Source organism: Alexandromys fortis, unplaced genomic scaffold (assembly GCF_014885135.2).
Source record: "Alexandromys fortis isolate MF-2015 unplaced genomic scaffold, M_Fortis_MF-2015_v1.1 scaffold_160, whole genome shotgun sequence".
Lineage (NCBI taxonomy): Eukaryota > Metazoa > Chordata > Mammalia > Rodentia > Cricetidae > Alexandromys > Alexandromys fortis.
This window is the reverse complement of record NW_026068035.1, coordinates 3,201,649-3,223,379: the sequence shown is the minus strand read 5'-3', so window position 1 is coordinate 3,223,379 and position 21,731 is coordinate 3,201,649. Positions and strand designations below refer to the sequence as shown.

General features: G+C 48.8%; 1 protein-coding gene across 3 annotated transcripts in view; it reads right to left on the bottom strand.

Annotated features, from left to right (window-relative positions):
* Positions 1-14,247: 14,247 nt before the first annotated feature.
* Positions 14,248-21,731, bottom strand: part of Nfatc1 (nuclear factor of activated T cells 1) — a 108,278-nt gene continuing 100,794 nt past the window's right edge. For all 3 annotated transcript variants that reach the window (XM_050164992.1, XM_050164994.1, XM_050164993.1), the window contains exon 10: positions 14,248-16,085. In XM_050164992.1, the coding sequence (XP_050020949.1) occupies positions 16,036-16,085 (50 nt within the window). In that variant the 3' untranslated portion in view covers positions 14,248-16,035. The remainder of the gene's footprint in view (positions 16,086-21,731) is intronic.

Here is a 21,731-nt window from a genome sequence, read left to right as displayed (position 1 = left end):
AGGCAGCCCCGAGGGAGGGAAGGCAAACGAGCAAGGTGAGGCCTCCGTTTTTTTTGGCTTGGAGAGGGCCCCAGGCCCTGGTGAGGCTGGAAGGCCTAGATCTGTAAGGTGAGATAAAGCTAGATGTCTTCGGGCAGATGGCTGCAGGGGAGAGAGCTGGGCAGAGAGGAAGAGAGATCTGCACAGCTGAAGCTTGTTCGGACTGTTCCCGCGGGAGGGAGGGCCTTTAGTCCCGGGAAGGAACCACCTCAAAACACCTGGGGCTTCGCACTGGGTTAGGGCGATGTCTCATTTCACCCAGAGTGGGAGAATCCAAAGGACATCCAGCAATGTCCTCAGGAGGGCTTTGTGTCAAACTAGGAAAGTTTTAAAGCCAGGAAGACCCCAGCGAATCAGGCGCTCTGGAGTGACCCGGCTGCACACTGAACAAAGCTCCGGTGAATTTATGAGCACACAAGACACATCCTGGACCCAGGGTGGTGAGATCCACAAGCCTGGCACCCAGTCAGAAACGAATAGGCATTGAGATGTGTGGGTGAGCACAGGCCACGATGCCTGAATTGGCTGGGCAAGCAAAGAACCGGAGAAGAGAGGGAGAATAACTCGGCCGGTAAAGGCGGTGAACTGTCCCTGGAGCTATTGCCTACAGGTTCAAGAGGTTAGTATTAACAACACAAATGCCTTTGAAAGTAGGGTGTTGGCATCGGGAAGGACAGTAGGTAGGCTTAACAGCAACTTAAGTACTGCAAAGAAAAAACTGAGTGAAGTTGAAGACATAACACTGGAAAGGATGGAACTGAGAAACGGAAAGGTCTGATAATATATGTGATCACACTCGCTGTGGTCATGGCTGAAGAACCTGAACGCACAGCTACTGGGAAATTTCCACATTTTACGAAAAGCGCCAGTCCACAGATCCATGAAAACCTTAAATGCCAGAGAGAAGAGGGAAAGTAGACCAAATTATGTAATCGGTTTGTTGAAAACCAGTGAAAAAGGGAGAAAAAATTAACAGCAGCCGGAGCAAGTGGCGTGCGCAAAAGAACAAAGGTCAGAATGATGGCGGACTTCGCAGGGCAGTGGAAATCTGAGCCCGCACTGAGCGTCATTCTCGTGTCCCCTTCTCAGCATCTTTATAGGACTCACCAAGGGTCTAAAATATCATCTCTCAAAAATAAAGTTTAGGGTGTTACGCTGTCTCCGTGGGTAAAGGCGCTTGCTGCACAACCCTGAGGATTTGAATTCTACCCCCAGGATACATGTGATAGGAGGGAGATCCAACTCCTAAAAGCTGACCTCTGACCTCTATATGCATGCTGTGGCACCCACGCATCCACAAATAAATGAATAAAAAAATATAATTAAAATTTTTAAAAATAAAGTTGAATGTGATCCAGCCTGTCAGTAGACTGGAGGGAAAAAGTACACTTGTGTCATCTCATAGACAAAAGAATGTCAAAACTGAACACACAGGCGTGATAAAAACACCGGAGGAAGTGGAAAGAGTGGGATGTTTCTTCTTAACCCAATACTGGTCATCCACATAACCCTCAGTGGCCATCATATTTAAAAGGGAAAAAGAGACACTTTTCCAAGATGAGGACTAGGGCAAGGAGAATCTTTCTCTAATTAATAATAATATAATTATATCATTTACACCCGTCAACACCTCCCCCATCACTCTTTCCCTTTTAAATCCATGGCCTCTTATTCATTTAATTATACATCTGCAAGCAAACATATAGATGCAGCGAGTTGAGTCTGGCTAGCACTGACTGCTTGTATTTGTATTTTTAGGGTGACCACTTGGGACTGGATAACCACTCAGGGGGTTCATCTCTGGGGAAGCCCGACTCTCCCTCTCTCAGTCACTGAAGGTTGCTTGTAGCTTTTCATCTAAGGGTAGGGCTCTCTGATGTTTCACCCATATAAACCAGGTTGTCAGCTGGTGCCATTGTTCAGGTCTTGTTTGCGTAGCCACATTGTTGAGATTTTGTGGGTGTGGTTTCCCTGTCACATTTAAAGGCTCCATCTCACAGCAGACCTCCGGATCCTCTGGTTCTTACAGATATTCCACCTCCTCTTCCTTGACGCTCCCTGGGCGTTTGGTGTAGGGTCATGTTGTAGATGTGTCAGACGGGTTGTTCTCTGCATTTTGACTAGTTGTGGCTTTCTGCAAAATGACAATTCCTGCGAGTGTGCACACGCGAAGACCAAAGAACAGTATCCTTAAAGACCCCTAAGGAAAGAAGTGAACAGAAAAATCTATGCTCAAAAAAACTTCCATCTTTGGAAGAAAGAAAAAGACATGGAAGACGTGGAAGGGGCAATGGAAATGCCCTTATTTGATATAACCTAGTTATGTAGAAGATTCTGAGGCTTCTACAGCAAACTCCTAGAGCTAATAGTGATGCAGTAAGGTCGGAATGCAAAACCCAACCACATTTCCATGTTCTAGCAATCTCTGCATCTATCTAAATTGAGTAAACAGTATTATTTACAATGAGGCAAATGAAATTAAAGGTATAAACAATGGCAATGTGTGTGTCTGTGTTAAAATTTAAAATGCAGGCCAGGTGTGGTGGCTCATGCCCTTAATCTCAGTACTCATGAGGTGGAGGCAAAGGTGGGCAGATTTTTCTGAGTTCAAGGCCAGCCTGGTCTACATAGTGAAATCCAGGACAGCTTTAGGGGGAACCTGTCGTAAACAACCAATCAATCAAACAAACCAACATTTTTTAGTGCAGGTGAAAGACTAACGAATCCCAAACAATAGGGAGATGCAGTGTACTCGTGGGCTAGTAAACGTGTTGATTCTATCCAAACTGGTTGACAGGTTTAGTATAATCACTATCAAGATCCTAGCAAGGTTTCTGTTAGAAATAGATAGGCCCATTCTAAAATTAGCAGAGGGAGAACTTCGAATATCTGGGGTGGTTTTGATAAAGAAGTGTAAAGTGGAAGAGCCATCTGGTCAGATGCCAAGGGTGATCATGACAGTGCTGACCACACAGTGGTGCTGGCCTTGTGGTGGATTTGGCCATGGGTGATGCTGCTGATATGGCCATGCTGACAGAGGGTGTTGGCCAGGAGAGACGCCCAGATTAAGAAGGAAGAGCAGAGAGTTCAGAAGGACGTTTACACCTCCACAATGAAAAGTACAAAGGGGCCCTTTTTACAAATGGTGCTAGATCAGTCAGAGGACCAAGACTAAAAGACAAGTTCTGATCTAAGTTTTGCCTTTCTCAAAACACAAACTCCAGTGGATTACGAACCGAAATATAAAACGTATGATTACACAGAAGAGGAGCTCTTTGGATCCAGGATTGAGTGCAGAGTTCTTAGGTTTGACACCAGACGCTGACCTAGAAGAGGGCAAATTAGTCAATTGGATCTCACCAGAACAAAAAGGGAGTTCTATCGCAAGAGCTTATCAAGGGACTGAGGAGAGAGGCTAGACACTGGCAGATGATACTCATAAGCCAGATCCCTAACAAAGCGGCTATGTCTAGGATACGCAAGGGACTACTGGGCCTGCCAGGAGACAACCCATGAGGACATCACTTGAGAGACACTTTGTAGATGCCCATGGGTCTAGACGTCCAGAAATATGTTCAACATCATTAGTTGTCAAGGAAACACAAATTTTAACCACAATAAAATGTCACTATACACATATCAGAACAGTTTTAATAAAAACAAGGACTCGTGGATCCCTGGTGGGAATAGAAACCAGAACCGCAGCCCTGGAAAGGACATGTATAGGTTTTCAGAAACTAAAGATCCACTTAACGTATCGCTGGTTTCTTAGGCCTTCATCCCAGAGATATGGGAAATTTGTGTTCACTGAAACCCTGGACCCCACCATTCATGGTAGCTTTATTCATAGTATCCAAAAACTAAAATAACAAACAGGCTTAGAGCTATAACTCAGCATTAAATCACTTGCCCAGCATGCACAGGGCCTTGGGTTTAAATACAGCAAAGTAAAAAAAAAAATTACATAAGAGACACCCTCCCCAAATCCAAATACCCCTCTGCAGGACAGTAGTTAAACAACCTTATCTGTCTACACCATGGACACTGCTGACAGGGACTGCTGGAGCTTGTGATATAGAGGCAGCCTGGCTGGGTCAGAGGATAGTAGTTTTGGGGTGCAGGTTGCCACACTCACTTACAGAACATTGCAAATGTGGAGAATAGATTAGCAGCTGTGGGGCATAAGGAAACCGAGGCACGGTCTGAGTTCTTGATCCTGGTGGTGGCTACGAGAATATACACACACAAGTAAAGCCCAGAGGACTCAGCACAGGGCCCGGGGAAGCAGAGTGCACACCGAGAGCTGCACTTGTGCCGATTTCCTGTGTTGAGGGGGATGTGGTGAGGCATCAGTAGGGCCTCTGTGCACTTTAGAAATTTTGGCCTGTGCGGTGGCTTTCTGTGGTGTGTGCTGCGCACACTCTAGGCGAGAGGGATGCCAGGCAGACTGCTTTATTACGCTTTGCCGTATTCCCTGGTGTCCATGACACCAGTGATCCTCCCGTGGCTGTCCCAGCACTGGCCTTATAGGCACATATGGTCATGCCTAGCTTTTGCTGTGGGTGTTGGAGAACTGACTTGAGGATTAGAACTCAGGTCCTTACACTCCCGTAGCGAATGCTCTTACTGACTGTCATCTCCCAAAGTGCTAAGGAGTCTTTACAACTTCCTGTGAATCTAAACTTATGCGAAGCAGAAATTAAGAAAAGAGACAACCTAAAAGCTTTCCATAAATGCAAAGCCTGAAATAACATTTCTTACCAGGCCTAGGCATAGCATAGGTTCTAGATCCTCCTGGAAGGACCCCAGGGATCAAACCTGTATGAAATGGGCCAGCTCTATGAGTGGTGCCACACAAGGACATGTAAAACGCTTCCACTTTATTACAGAAATCCCTGTAGCATATAATTTACTCATTACAGAAACGAATGCAACATATTGTAGGACCTGCAGCGTGGAGAGCAATCAGGTGCTTAGCGAGAAAAGCACAAAAGCCCGGTGCAGAGAAAGCTGTTGTGGCTTGAATCTGAACGTCCCTGACAGGCTGGGGTGCTTCACTAGAACTCCGGCTGGGAGCACTGTTATAGAAGGCTGTAGGAACCTTGGGAGGGGGAACCTTGCTAGAGGAAATAGGTCACTGTGGGTGGACTTCGAGGTTTTATATTCTGGCCCCACTTCCTGCCCGCTCTCTGTTTCCTGATCTACGGAAATGTGATGAAACAAGGAGCCCTCGCCGCTTGCTCCTGCCGCCACGAGTTGCCTGCTGCCCTTCCTTCCCGATGTGGATTGCATCCTCTTGAACTGTAGGCTGGAACAAACCCCTCTCAAGTTGCCTCTTCTCAGGAATTTGATCATAGCCAATAAGAAAAGTAACTAATACAGGAACCCAAAATAGGTGGAAAAGAGGAAGGGGTTAATCGATAGGAAAAATAGGAAACAAGACTATATAATTAAATCTGACCACTTGAATAATTATAGTAAATGCAGTAGCTTAGTTTAAACAACCCTGCCAACCTACGTGCCTATAAACATATTTTACAGGAGAAGATATGAAAGGGTTAAAATTCAATCATTAATACATAAATCGTATACTATGTTACACTAATCAAAATTAATGAAACCATAGCAGGGCAATTTCACAGCAGAGTGTTTCCAGAGACAGGGAGGGCGACGCCACAAAAAAACAAAGGAGTTCATTAAGTCGGGGCTCATATCAATTCTAAATAACCTAAACAGCAAAATAACAGGGTTTCAAAATACACAAGTTCCAGGCAAAAAAAAAAAAAAAAAAAAAAAAAAAACAAAAACAAAAAAAAAAAAAAAAAAGAAACAAAAAAAAAAAAAACACAAAAAAAAAAAAAAAAAAAAAAAAAAAAAAAAGCAAACTCGTATTATGAAGAAAAGCACCTCCTAACGAGAAGGTGCCACCTCAGCCAGGAGCCAGAACCCTCGGGCACCATTGTCAAGAGGCTTTACCTAGCTGGATTTCTAGAATGTTCTGTCCGTTCAACTATACACAACAGGTATTTTTATCTTATCAAGTGTTGAGACTCTTACAATGATAACCCATGTTCTGCACTATAGAACAAGGCTCAGTAAGTCTCAAAAGTAAAAATTGTACAAACAATGTTGGGCAGTCTGGATAATCTCCAAATGCTAAAGGAAAATCTCCACTTCCAATGGGTTCAAGAAGTCAAGGAGTCACTTTGGATGTCAAGAACTGAATGTATATTTAATAAGCAGTGGGGAAGGAAGGATTGAGGGAAAATCATGTCAACGTAAACCTACACTGGCAAAGGTCTCAGATCTGTGACCTTAGCTCTTATCTTTAAAAAGTACGTGTTACTTACTGTGATAAGACACTGACCAGAAGCAACTTACGGGCAGAAGGGGTTTATTTCAGTGCTCGGGCTACAGTTCATCGTTGAGGGAAGTCAGGGCAGAAACTGTGGCGGATGCAGCTTCTTGGTTCCCTAGCAGACTCATAGCCCAGGACCACTCATCCAGGTAATGTCACTGCCCGCAGGGGGCTGGTCCCTACATCAGTTAACAGTCAAGATAAACCCTTATGACATGCTGACAGACCAGTCTGACCTGGTGAGTCCCTCAGCTGAGACTGCCTTCTCAAATGACTCCAGGATGCGTTCATTAACTTCAATGGACAGTTAAAGTTATCCAGGACAGCGGGGGATGAAAACGAGGCAGGAAAGCGGGAGGATCAAAACCAGCGCTCATGAATGAAGTTGGAAGCGGCTAGGTAACGAGCTCAGTGTTTCACAGCCTGGTGAGGGAGCCCAGAGCCAGAGCCAGCACTGCCAAGAAATAAAGAGTGGAGACAGATTTAACTACCAGCAGCAGGTAACGAGAGTACAGGACCTACTTCCAAAGCTATGCCTTCCTCGAACAAAGGAAGCCTTGGGGTTTGATTTGAGGTGTCTATACATGTTCACGTGGGGGAGCTGCACCTTTGGTGTAAGGCCACAACTCAAGACAAAGGATGGTGGGTGGAAATCCTTGGGAGGATGCTAAGCTTCTTCCCCCAATGCATGAATTTGGCCCTACGAGCATTGCCTCAGCCGCGAACAGCTCCCTTTAGAAACATTCTCAAAAATTAACCTGGAGTCAGGTTGGTTGGGGAGGGGGGATACAAATGGCCAGGGTAACTGGTGAAAGAGGTGTCACAACTCTAAGTACTCCTAGGGCATTTCATGCCAATCAAGTCTGTAACTTAGATGACATGGACAGCTGTCCAAAAAGTCAGAAACTATCAGCGGTAAAAACTTCCCCAAACTCAGGGCTAGGGAGATATCACACTGGCTCAAAGTGCTTGTTAAACAAGCAGGAGAACCTGTATTCAAACCCCCAGAACCCATGCAAAAAGTCAGGTGCGCATAGGCATGCCTGTAGCCCCAGTGCTGTGGGAGCAGAGGGAGAAGGGCAGCTGCTAGCGTGGTTCCAGTTTCAATGAGAGAGCCTTTCTTGAGGGAATAAGTGGAGAGAGATTGACTAGGACACCCAAAATCCTCCTCTGCACTGTTTGTGTGCATGGATGTGCATGCCTGTACATACCAGGCATATCACACACACACACACACACACACACACACACACACACACACACACCAAACAAACAAGAAAACCTGTAAACAACCAATTAACACTGTAACTATTAAGGTAATTGAATTTGTATTAGAAAAACTCCGGTAAAGAAAACAGCAGACATGGATGGTTTTGCTGAGGGATTACATCTGAGTTTCACATAAACTTCAGGGACTAGTGTGTGTGTGTGTGTGTTCTTCCCATCCTAGTCTGAGTCCAGTTTCAGTATGATGCTACAATCAGACAAAGATATTAGAAGAAAAGCAAGTGGGGGCTGGAGAGATGGCTCAGCGGTTAAGAGCAATGGCTGTTCTTCCAGAGGACCCAGGTTCAATTCCCAGCACCCACATGACAGCTAACAACTATCTGTAACTCCAGTTTCTGGGGATCTGATACCTTCACACCAATCTACATAAAATAAAGTTAAACAAATTATTGTTTTAAAAAGAGGAGAAGCAAGTGTCTGTGCTGGGCCATCATCCCTCATGTGTGGAGTGAAGCCACACCAGGCTTGCATTGTGTCTGATAAAGAACTGAGGTGGGTTCAAGGATTCCCCAATCTCCTGGACCGAGTCTTTGCCTGTGGTGTTTCCGTGAATCCTCTGCTGGTATGGCTCTTAAAAGGAGAGGGGATTGGAGACCACGGGGAGTGGTGAGGAGGCTGTGAAGAAAGACGAGTGTGAGAAGAAGGTTCCAGCATGACTGGACGTGCAGAGACACTATGGGGTGCACAGGTTCCCAATAAGGACTCCCCCCCTTCTCAGGTGGAGTCCTATCACAAAAGGCATCCCAGTAAAACCTTATATAAAGGGAGACTACAAACAGCAATGTCCTATCGAGATGGAGTATTTTAGTTGAACTTTCTTTCGACTTGGCATTGAAAACAAACATACAAGTCATTGCTTGTTGGAATATAAAACTTGTTGAGTGCACGGGAGGACCGGGCAGTAGGTTGCATAGAGGCTGCGCTTCACAGACTTGGCGATGCAGGTTTGAAGTGGTTGTGATTCTCTGTGCCATTAGTAGACTTGTGGGTGCCAAACACTTGGGAGAACACAGTGTTGGGACTTGCAGACACCAAACTGGACGTGCTACCTCTGTTGCTGGATATCAACCCAAATGGCCTGAAACTTGCTCGAGGTTCTCAAGTGTTTTCTTTTATCACTTGAAAAAAAATCACAAATCCCAGAGATGGAAAAGGAATTTTTTTGCAAGGGGTTTTCAAGGGGTTCTGTCCTTCATCTATAGGCAGGGGGGACACTAATGTCTTGTTGGGAAGCCTTGGGAGTAAAAGGGAAGTGGAGATAGTCACTTGGAGAGTCACTCAGGGCATGTGAGCGGGAGTGAGGTGAGTACCAGAAACAACAAGGCCACAAGAGATTTCAGGCTGGTGATTTCCTTAGCCGGGACTGGGAACAAAGGAACAAGGCTCACGTGGGGGTGAGTACTGGTGGCCCTAGACGGCCCTCAGCAGCTCCTTAGAGGGCAGCCGTGGTCACATTAGGTCCTGGAGCAGAAGGTCACATCTTTCCTGAACAGAGGATGGCTGTACAGAGAGATGAGCACTACTGGCTGGTCCAGGATGTGCCTTGGGCCAGTGCCACGTTGGGATTGTGCTACATCCCACTCTCCCCATGGTGGCTGTGCTGGTGGCCCTGGCTTAAGACACATCCTGGATCACTAAGTTTATTGACATGTTTGTGTGATTATGGTTCTTCCTTCATCATGATTTCTCTGGTGATTGATCAGCTTCCTATCACATTTCTCTCCTCCTTTACAACCTGTTCTCAGAAGCCCATCTGGCAAACAGCCTTGTGGCTCTGCTGCAGCCCCCTTGTCCCAGAGGACGAGGTCTACTCCTTGTCACAGCACGTCCCCAGACCGTTGCCCCTGTCTACATACAACACAGACCTCTAAAGTTAATGACGTTTGTATAGGGTAGAGCTTGTCAGGCACAGCTGGGCCCTGTGGTCCTGTGTCCACCCGGGAGGCCCAAGTCTGGGCAGGAAAACTCACTCTTGCTCATCAGCCCATACTTCATCTCCTTTCTTTTACTCATTTGGGAGGAGTTAGCTGGCTCCCAGCAGCGCTCACCTTCATATGGCCTTCTTTGTGGCCAGATTTGTCCACAGCATAAAGGCTGGTTCCCAGGGGGAGCAGCTTCCATGACCACGGGAGGAAGCTGTCCTGCCCTCCCTGAGTCTTGAGCACTTCTTCAGCAGGTGGTATTAAGTTGTCCCATGTCCAGGGAGAGGTAAAAGATTTTAGGGGCTAAGATCTGCCAGTGTGGGGCTTCTTTCAGCTTCTCCCTCCCCACTCAGCCCTCTGCCCCGTGGGTGTTCGTGCAGCCTCCTGATTCACCACTGAGCAACTTCTCTGTGTGAGGAAACTGGGGTCTGGAAGAATTCCCTTAAACAAGGGGCCAAAGGAAGCCAGACCCCAGAATTCACAGAGGGGCTGTGCATAGTGCTGTCTATGCCCAGATTTCAGGGTCTGTAGGGGGGCTGTAGGTGCAGACATCCACACTAAGGCTCCAGTGTCCATTGAGGGTTTCAACTATCCACGCCTTGGTCCCAATGTCCAAGCAGGGTTTGTGAATACAGCTGTCCACATCCAAACCCCATTGTCTACATAGGGATGCAATTTATGCTTTATACATGGACCAGAAGCAACACTGGAGTCTAAAGCCATTGCCAGCCTTGGTGCCTGGAAGTTCAGGGTTCCACTGTTGCCACTGAAGGCAAATGTCTAGGAAGGTAGGGAGATTCTTGGCAGTTGGGTGGCCCCACAACCAATGGTCATAGTACCACAATTCTCTTCTCTCCAGCCAGTGATGACGAAGTCCCACCCCACACCCAAGTTGGAACAGGTCTCTTTAAGCAGAGAGGGGTGGCCTCTATTGTGATGGACAAGGTGAAGGTAGGGCATTTCTGAGAATTTGCAAACTGACTTCCAGGTCTCACGGGTTAAAGCTAGGAGATACACGGTATGGGTAAAGCCCTCATCCTAAAGAAGTCGGTGCCAGGGGCAGACTCATGACTGAGAAAGAAGGGCAGTGGGAGTAAGCGGGCTCAGCTTCTCATTAGATAGCATGGGGGAATGAGCTAAGAGTGAACCCGACAACCAGGGTGCTTCCCACAGACTCCAGGTCAGTCTCAGATAGATCCTCATTTTGTTCCCCTTTTCTGTGGAGAGCAGGATGGCGAAGGGTGATGTCAGTGCTGGAATAGAGGCCTCTCAGCAGTGGCATGGCTTACCCCTCTGTCCTATGCCCCGTGAGGAAGAACCCGTGTGCTGTCAAATGGAGGGTACAGAGGTGCCGTGTCTGGAAGCCTGTTGGTTGCAGGGCTGAGAGACAGCGAGATTGCTTTTTTTTGACAAAGCCACCTAGAAACAGAGACACTCTGAGCCTCGCTTGCAGAACGTAAGGACTGGGTTTGCTCCTTTGCCCATATCCACAGTGACGCTGTCATTTGAGGACATTTTCACTCCAGGCTTGGCCCTTCCCAGATCTGGAAGTCCTTGCCATGCATGGCTCTTTTCTTCACTGGGTTAGTTTGTGCATGAAGTAAAAGAAGTGTCACCAGGGGCTCAGCTGGCACCATAGGAATGACTCACACAGCTTGTGGTCCCAACTTCCCGGCAGAAACCCTAGACGGGCCAGCTCTGCCTAGAATCGTCCCAGGCGGGCTAAGGGTCTGCTTTCGGCTTCTGTCTAAGCACGCGTTCAGTCATCTTTGACCTAACTTAATTTTTTTTGGCATAAAGAATTATAAATGTGACGTGCTTCACATGTGTAATTCCAAATTAGGTTAGTGAGCCGGGTCTGTCTCGGGGATGGATAATTTAAACAGTCCTGTAAACTTATACTCAGTTGCCACATGACCAGGGGCCCGCTCTTCAGCGTCGGCCGCAGAGCTGAGAATAAATGCGTGTGAGCATTTACAAGAGCCGCGCTCGCAGAAGCGAAGAGGAGTCAGCATCTGCCTGTGGTGAAGGAGTGCGTGGCAACGGGAGCCGCAGGATGCAGCCTTGTGCGACTCCACGGGGTTTTGACAGGCACTGCCTTGAGTGTGGTTGTATGTAGGTCAAGATAGGCAGGAGACAGAGGCCAGGTTCACAGGACACTGGGGGATAAGCCCATCTGTGCCAACTGTCCCAAGCCAGAAAACTACTGAGGGCAGAATTAAGTTTCTGTATCTCAGGGCCCAGGAACAAGCATGGGTTTTGCTTTGGGGGGTAATGAAGGCATTTTGGAACTGGACACGGGGGCCACACATCGCGTGAACACACACTCATACAAGGTCACAGTGATTCACACTAAAATATGGTTATCCTTATCTCCTGTGAATCCCAAAACCAAGGTTCAGACAGCATGGGGACCTGGATTTGATCCCCAGAACGCATATTGAAACTAAACAAAACAGGCACATCAGTACGTAGCTGAAATCCCAGTACTGGATAGGCAGAGACAGGACAGGACTTACTGACCAGACAGCCTAACACAATGGGCAGCTCGAGCAAATAGAAGACCCTGTCTCAGAAGAAAAAGGCGGATGGCTCCTCCCTTCATAAAGAACAGCCCCCAAGGATATCTTCCTTACACACACACACACACAGAGAGAGAGAGAGAGAGAGAGAGAGAGAGAGAGAGAGAGAGAGAGAGAGAAAGAAAGAAAGAAAGGGGGGAGAGACGTCTGTAAGAGTTCTTTACCTCTTCTATGGGGAACAAATTTTGCACACACTTTACTGGCACTGGCAAGAGACCAGCCCATCCACATCTGTCCGCCCACAGTCTAATCATGGAAGTAAGAGAAGGTTTGCAGCGGTGCTCACGGGTGAGGTCAGAGACCCCAGGATGGCCTTGTCCATCAACAGGGACCGATTAACTGTACTCTCAGTCAGCTGCTGTTACCCAGCTTGGGAGGGCCCAGGGTAGGCAGCTGGACCCCAACACATCTGCATTGGATCATGAGGACAAATTGTATACACATCAGAGTCTTCACCTGCAGTCTTAGGTCGGAAATGAAGCAGGTGTGGGAGTGCCGCTGTTTCTCTCTCACATTCAACAAGTCCTTAAGCCCCTGAGTAGTTCTGGTCACCAAGGACAGACACTATGGGAAGCCTGTATCCAGCAGAGCATGAAGTACTCCAGAGGACCCAACCATCCCCGTTAAGCTTCGGCCTCTCCTACCCTCTTCTCCTGAGAGCTATAGCCTTGCTTGGGGAGACATGAGGGCCACACACAACTGCTCCGATTGCTTCCTGAGAACCTGCACAACTTCCCTGCTACAAGTGAGCCCAGGGACTCTTGAACATTTCCTCACTGATCAAAATCAACCCAGAAGGTTAAAAAAACTAACAGTGCTATTTCCAGAAGCCCATCTTCCTGGGCGGAATCCATCCATAATTTTGTAAATTTGTGTGCACTAGCGGAGCTAGAAGATTCTACTGTTGGGATGGGCGGGGAGGGGGGAATTTACAAAGCGCATGCTGATAAGGACAACTCCCAGCACCCTAGGTTGCACAAAGCCACCACGCTCAAAGCCCAGCGGTCCCAGTTCCCAGCGCAGTGAGGGAACAAATAGCTTCAGAGTTGTTCAGCAGACACACGAGTCTGCTGCCTCCCTTAGACCCAGCATCCTGGATCTGAGACTCAACATTCAGCCACAGGTCAAAGATTCTGAATATAATAAACTGCCATCTTCTCCTACATCATCCTCTATCCCTTCCTTGTTATCCTCCCTGGGCAGGTCCCATGAGTTTGTGGTAGCACTGACGGGTGGGGTGGACACACGCACATCACTGTAGGGCGGGGTGGACACACGCACATCACTGTAGGGTGGGGTGGACACACGCACATCACTGTAGGGCGGGGTGGACACACGCACATCACTGTAGGGTGGGGTGGACACACGCACATCACTGTAGGGTGGGGTGGACACACGCACATCACTGTAGGGTGGGGTGGACACACGCACATCACTGTAGGGTGGCTTCTCTAGTGCTGTAAGTCGATCTGTAAACCTCTCAGCAAAGGACACGAGAACCTTGGCGTTCAAGTCCCGGCCACAGAATATTGCTTCAGAGATACTTAAGGTCAGTTACATTATAGCTGTCCCGTCTCTCCTTGGTCTGTGAGTATTTCAATATGGTTTCTCACCAGCGCTTACAGGGAAGTCTGTGTGGGGGAGGAGAGCAGGGTAGAACGAGAGGAGAGAGAAGGCACTGGCCATGTCAACTAAAGCACAAGCCCTCTCTTGATTAAGCAACTTGCCCAATCACAAGTGAGCATGTGGGTGGCCAGAGCCTCGCCCAGAGTCTCTCTCTCAGTGAAAGTATTTGGCATAAGCAGAAGTTCCTTCCCCACCTAGCCTGGATGAGCATTTTTGAAGTGCTTTGTTTACAGTGCCTAAGAACACCACCACACATCCACTTGTTCCTTTCCGGAAGGGAAGACACGCTTCTTCCTGTGCCCAGACGACACAGGAACAGCCAGCTCCACGTCATAAAGCACTTGTCCCGGGTCCTCACGTTCATGTGCAATACAGAAGAAAGCGTGGAGACCCATAATCACTCCCACACAGACTGTCCAGCCACGGAGGAAAAAAAGAAAAAAAATACTGCTTTATTGGATCCATTTTCTAACTACAAAGATAGCTGACACAAATATCCAACGCTTGCTTTCATACGACAGTCTTCTAAGAATGGGTCATGCAACTCCGTGGTGCTAACAAACACAGGTACATACTAGATGCAGGCAGGAGGCAGCCTGCAGGCGACCAGGAGCTGTGTGTGTACAAGGTGGCGCACGTCAGCTCTTCACAGTCGTGTGAAAACGTTCAATATGGCTTTCAGACATTTGCTTCTTTCTGAGAGCTGGAGAAAGGTAAGACACCGTCTACAGACGACCATTCTAAAGATGCGTCTTCCTTCCTGTGAGAGAGCTTTTCCTGTCATGACTTCGTCTGTGACTGACTTACAACGTCCACCCACAGGTGCAATTCAGGCATGTTCCAGAAGGGGGCATTAACTCCTAAGGCACAATCATTAAACATGTTTTAATTAAACCATGCTTTTTGGTTATAAGAAATAATAGGTCACTGCTAGTAACTGTAATAAGCAGCTAATTACACACAGCCGACACCAGTCTATCTGTTACCGGAAACTAACCTGAAAACACGCTATCCACAGACTGCATACAGAAACATTGTTTTTGGTAATTGTCTTCTTAGATGAAGCAGAGAGCTATAAGGCTTCTGTGAAATAATAATCTTATAATTGAACAAATATATTACACTCCTTCTGTAACGGTTATTTACAACCAACCACCTTCAGACTTGGCCGTTCGGCAGCCACGGACATCTGGGCACGGCTCTCCTATCGTCTAGAGTGCTCGGTAACTACTCGAGATAGGAAAATGCCACCTGTCTGTGCAGGGGTGACAGATGCTGATGCAAGGTGCTGGGAAATCAGGTCTGGACTCTGAGGTGCATTCTCAAGGTGGACACTCATTATTGCTAACACAGGAGCCCCCGCTGGGCACGGCCTGGTCATCACCATCTCTGTTCTCGAATATCTATACATAAATAAACGCCTCTATGTACACGCATGCAAACACAAGGTTCTGTCCTGTAGCCGATAGGTTTTGTTCTGTCCAGGACCCCTGTCTTCTGCCGTTCAACTTCCTTGTGCTGTGTCGGAAGCCGGATTAAGAACAAAAAGCTCAGCATGCTATTATTAACAAAGCTGTGGCTTTAGTCACACGGACGGAGCTGACTAGGAAAGTGCCGAGATGACCATTGGAAGACCTCAGGAACGCACTGGAAAAGGCAGGCAAGCTGTGGAGGGCAGCCAGCAAAGTCAGAAATAAATAGGAAGCCATAGCTCACCAGAATCCTATCAATTAATACAAAGGATAAAGGCTCCTAACAAAGTGTTTGTTTGTTTGTTTGTTTGTTTTTAAAATAGCTTTGGCTCCTACAGATTCTCTCACGGTAGAAAATGCAATGCTTGCTTCCACAATGCCCTGGTGTGGTTGGATGAAATAAGGCACTTCCAGTGTTTTACTCGGGTAGGCAGGAGGGTCAGGCTTGGGGTCAGTCTGCCATACAGGCCCTTCTTCCGTGGGCCAGCATCTGCTCCTGGCCCCACAGGCCAGCCCTTCTCTTCCGTTGAGATGACTTTTCTCTCAGGAGTTGCAGTGGCCTCCTCTTCTGCTCCATCCTTGTTAGAGAGTTACTTCTTCAGACATAAGCTCCTAGAATCGGTAAGTTGGGATTTCTGAGTGGTACCAGATGTGGGTTCAGTTTATTTCATCAAAGTCTCGCTCGCTGAAACCCAGTTGTCTGAACCAAGCCAGCTCCACACAGCTTCTGCCAGCTCCAAGGCGCTGAATTAGGAGTGGGGGTTCGTGCTGGAGAGGTCGTTGCGTATGATTTCATTTACTGCAAGAAAACGAGAGGAGAGAGTATTAGGGAAACGGTCCCTTATTGCCAACCTCCAAGTTCACAGCAGGGAATGCCAACAACACATTTCTAACTGGTTATATTCAGTCTGTGACGCTGAGATGGCCCAGAACACCTTCTCCAGGGCAGGAGTCAACTCCAGGACGTCCCTAAGTTTCAACGACAAGATGTTGACACACTACAACATCCCATGGAGTGTGCTCAGAGGCTGGGAGAGAAGGTGTGGGGACCTCCCGTGGTCACGAACCTCCCTTTGTTTGGGACGCTTCATTTGTTTTTCTGAAGAGGGTCAAGTCACAGCAGCCCCCACAAGCCAGTGATGGCCACTATCAGCGTGTGATTTTTGGCAGATGGACAGGAAATGAGAGAAGCTCGGAAAGGCTGCGGCCAGCAAACAGCACAACATTCTCTCCCTCTCCACCCTGCCTCTCTCGGCCCGGCCACCTGATCCACACTGAGATAGGAAATGTCACTGGGCGGCTGTCACCACGTCCCATTTTCTAACAGAGTTTGAAGGCAGGGCACCCACGCTGACGTCAGGGAACCACCCGGGCTTCCCTTCCCCATGGGCTGGAGCGCCTGCCCCACAGCCAGATAAGCCCCTGGAACTCAGGGATGGAGGCCCCAGCCTGTCTGAGGACGCTTCCTGGAGCCATCAGGGGGCGTGTGCTTCATCACCACTCCCTTCCCTAAACTGCCTTTCAACACCCCTTCCCCAGCAATAGTTTTAAGAATAACAATAATAAAACGCAACTGGCGGAACCAGGAATTGTGTCATGGGAACTGATAGCAGAAGGAAGCCTGGTGGCAAACAGTTCGGGCTCGCCCTAAAGGGGCTGCCTTGGCAAGAGCCTTACAAGAGCGAGGCTCCCTATACCAGGGCCACTGCCACTCCCAGAGTCCCCTGCCTAGGGTGTGTTTGCTGTTCCCCAGGCTGTTCCCTCCAGAGTCACATTTGCAAAGATGGAACCATGGCTGCTTCCTGGCCAGCTTCATGGGGCAGTGCAGATCCAGGATCGATGCTTGACCACAGGGCCCAGCACACTGTGGAGAGGGCTCAGTCTTTAGTGTGGAAAATACCAGAAGGCAGGCAGGCTCCCTCTGGCCCTGTGACTTCACAGCCACTAATGAGGAATAACAAGGCCCAGGTGCTCACAGGCTGGTCTGGGACCAGCAATCAGGATTCAACTTGTCCCTGGAGTGCGCCCTGGTAGCTACCAACATTTTCCATGATACCGGGGTGTGGGTGCGGGGCCGCTGCACAGCCCTGAGAAGCAGCCGGGCAGCAGGGTCCCCGGGCGGGGACCAAGGGGGCAGCTGCTCTGTGCAGTAGAAGCCATTGTCCCATGTTCTTCCTGAATCCCTGCTGAGTCGCATGGCTTTTCTCAGGGCTCTCTCGACAACCTCCTTAGGCTGAGCTTTCCCCGTTCGGCTCCTCGGCAGGGACACCTCGGGACAAGAGGTGTGAATTCTTCTTTTCCTTTCCCTGTGTAGCCCTCCTGTGAGAGCCGCACCGTCTGCTCTGTGCTCTGTGTCATCAGTGCCAGGTCAGAGAGCAGCTGAGAAAGAAAGACCGCAAATTTCACTCTCTCTCTCTCTCTCTCTCTCTCTCTCTCTCTCTCTCTCTCTCTCTCTGTCTGGAAAAAGGCTTGTCTGACATTAGGATTTCTTGGGGGGCCAAGTCAGAAGGGCTTGCTGAAGCTCAGAGCTCTGTGCAGAGGTGGAGACAAGCCACAGGCCCCTCCACTCTGCCACACCCATCTGTGCCTGACTGCCAGGGTGTCCCATCTGTCTCACACTGTCCCCAAGTCTTACGTGCATTAGGGCTCTGAGTGCTTACTGCCCAGACTGGGTTCCCAGGTAAGGGCGGAGTCAAGACAAACACTCTACCTGGGGTTCTGGATGGGTGGCCATCTCTGAGTGGCAGGTGGGCACGTGGGGCTGGGAAAGATGTCTGTGGAGTATAACATGCCAAGACTGGGAGATGAGGTAGAAGCAATTTCAGATGTTCCAAACACGTTTTAATCAGGCTCCTTACAAGGAGCGAGGCACCATTCAAACACACTACACTAGGGAGCCAGCGTTTTACTGCTCATTCAAATCGCAGGACAGATTGGAAAAACAGACCGACGGTTCACCAGCAGGCCTTAGTGGTGAAAAGGAGCTTGAAGCACAGTAACGACAAGAGAAGGAGGCGTAAAGGATAACGCCGAGGAGAACGGGAAACCAAGGAACAGAAGGAGATCTAAGGAGCACTAAAGACAAAGAGAGCAAGGAAGGGCTGGGGAGTGATAATTAAGGGTGGGAAGGGCTGGGGACAAGGTGAGTAGGAGCATTTAGTGTCCAAGGGTCAGGACCTGAGTGCAAATCCCCAGCAATCATGGTCAAAAGCCAGGTGTGGCTACTACACACCTGTAATCCGAGCACTGTGGGCTACAGAGGCAGGAGGATTCCTGGGGCTTGCCGGCTGCTGGCCTAGCTCCAAGTTCAATTCCAGGGAAATGGTGTGGAGACAGACAGAACAGGATATCCAAATCCTCCTCTAGCCTCCCTGTGTGCCACAGGCATGCACTCACACACGTGTACACACAGCACACAATGCGAGGGGGATGTTGGAGGAATAACTTCGTGGCCTCGGGCAGAGTGATGACGGACCACGAGAGAGATCTGAGGAGTAAGACAAACGGGACAGAACGATCGGGAAAGCAATTGTGACCACAGGAGCTCCGAGGGATAAGGATGATGGCCTGTGTCGGAGACATTAAAAAGCAGCTGAGAATCTTCTAGTTACTCATGGGCATGGCAAGACCACAAAAAAAAAAAATGCTTTAAAGGTAAAAGAGGAAGAAACATGAGATGTGGGCTTCCCCCTGCAGCCCACTGGGGCACCTGAGTCTCCAAGGGAGAACCCTCCTGAGGGAGGGGAAATTACTCAGTGGTCTTCCGCCGCAGGGGTCCCCCACTGGAGGCAGCAGTCGGCCACCCAATGTCTACTTTGCTTTCTCAGTCTTGTTTGGGGCTTCCACCGAGATCTCTGGAGCGCTCAAGGCCTGTCCCTGTGGGCGCCTGTTGTTTTTGCCTTCAGGGGGCTGACCAGCTTCCCTGCCCTAAGGCTGTGGGCTGGAGGTGTGTCCCTGCGTTTGTCAGGCTCGTGATGCCCAGTTAGTTTCACAAGCACAAACACCCTCCCATATAAAGAGCTTTCCCAAAGCTGTCCGTAGAACTGAGCGGGGCAGGGGGCAACTGACGGACAGCCAAGATGGAGGGCTACTTTCTAGTGGCGCTCCAGACAACTGCCCATACTGCTGGGACAGACAGCGCTGCAACGGTGACATGCCACTCGGCTATTTAATGACAGAGGGGTACATTTTTCTACAGACATGCCTGTGATACAGCCTGTGCCGTCGCCCGTACGTCCATTTCATAGGTGGGTAAGGGACACCCCTGAGCTGGTGGAGATGGCTGACCAACAACTCGATCCCCCCTGCTTTTCCTGCCACCACTTTCTCTTCCATGAGGTCACCGCTCTGGGTCCCTATCAGCCCACGTTTCCCTGGCTCTGCTGGTTCCTCTGGGGTGGCTTTCTCTCTGACACAGCTGTGGTGATGCCACCCACGAGTTCCCACCGAGTCTTTTCTCCACTGATAATTTCCATCTTCTTATTCAGCTTTTCCACTGACACGGAGGCTTCTCTTTATAGAGGTGTTTTGAACTGCAGGTGACATGTGACCCTCACGACTTGCCTGAAAGAGGAACCTCTGCTCACTCAGTCAGATGTCCCTTGACAGGATGTGGCAAACTGTTAGACCACAATTCAATTTAATAAGTAAGAAGGGTTTTTTCCCTTATATTTGATTTTCTCTAAAATGCTCCTAAGGTGGAAACTATTGCTTTTTTCTCTCTCTCTAAAGTATGTGTGTGGCACTTTGAATTGCTACAATAACCTGGGATGTGCCCACAGGCTGCGTGTGTCCCTATGAATCTCATCTACATACCCACACTCACACCCACCCCTGAGTGCATGCCTGGAATTGAGCAAAATAGAAAGTCAGCAATTTCTTTCTCAAGTACAAGAGCCAAAGAGTTCAAAGTGCAGGCATAGCCTTCCACCTGTGCTCACAGTACTTATAAATCTTAATGAGGGGCTTCCAAGTTCTGCAGAGAGGCTTCTTGGCTAGTCACCTACGAGTTGTGCAACTTACTAGCAAGGCAGTAAGGTCCTCCCCTAATGAGACAGAAAGTCCTCCCAAGGTGACAGAAAGTCTTCCTTCCCCAAGTCAGACAGTAAGGTTCTCCCCTAGTGAGGCAGTGAGGTCCTCCCCTAGTGAGGCAGTGAGGTCCTCCCCTAGTGAGACAGTAAGGTCCTCCCCTAGTGAGGCAGTAAGATCCTCCCCTAATGAGACAGAAAGTCCTCCCCAATGGAGGCAGTGAGGTCCTCCCCTAGTGAGATAGAAAGTCCTCCCCAGTGGAGGCAGTCATGTGCACATAGCTGTGTCTTCTTTTTTCAGCGCCTTTCAGAAAACCGGCAGGAGAATCTCAGGTGCCCATGAGAGACAGAGCTCGCATCTCTGGTCACTTGTGAGTTTTGTGCATCTGTGCAGGGAGCCCTGCACACCAGCAACGGTTCATGAGAGCATGCCTCTTGCCACCTCTCTCTTGTCCTTTGAAGGGCAAAGCTTTTAGGCAAAGTCGCCTGACATGGTTGAATTCTTAGTTTCTAAAGTTGTCCGAGGGGATCTTAAGTCAAACTTTAAGAAATGAAGAATTATTTGGCCCACCATTTACACACCCTTTGTGGGGTTTAGGCTTCAGTCTGTATTTGGGGGTCCTTGTAGCAGTCATGGGAAGGAATAAGGCGGGTTCTGAAGTAACCAGCTCTGTCAGGGAGAGACACCACAGAAGCCATGTGGGGACTGGTGGCCTTTATTTTCCAACCGCTCTGCTCTATGGAGCTGGGTCTGGACATCAGGGTCCCACTGTCTTCTGATTCTGCTGCCTGCATTCCCACTGAAAGTCCACAGGGTTAGACGTGAATTTTAAAAATCTTCTTCACTAGGAAACTCATGAAAAGCCCAGACTGGTCGCCCAGGACCTGTGAGAAGGTAGCAGGGAACTTTTCCGGGGGTCACAGGCTTCTGAAATCCTGTGGCCAGCTCACGCCGTCCCTGATCTTCACCACTTGAACTTGCAAAGCTCCCCAGGGCACAGAGTTCTGTCTCCTTGGCAATGTTCGTATTTACTATTGCTTTCTTTGCCTGCTGCCCGCGTCTCTTAAGATGAAACAAAGCATTGCGCATCGGTGCTTGCCCCATTACCAGCTCACGACAGACGCTGGGGTTCTGTTGGGCTAAAAAGCCGGCTTGTTTTGTTTGTTTTAATCCCTCCTCCTAGACTTAAATCTCCCACTTCAGGTGGGCAGATGGAGGTAAACAAGGGAGGAAGCACACAAAGCCCGTGCTGTCGCTGGTTTTCCGGGACACTGCAAGAACAAACAGCCCTAAGTAGTATCTCTCCTGCTATGAGGCAGCCAGCCAGTGAACAAATCCCTCAGAGAAGCAGGTAGTTCAATTGGCACCGGGCAAAGCTGCTGGCACAATCTCAGAAACTACATTCGCATTACCCTTG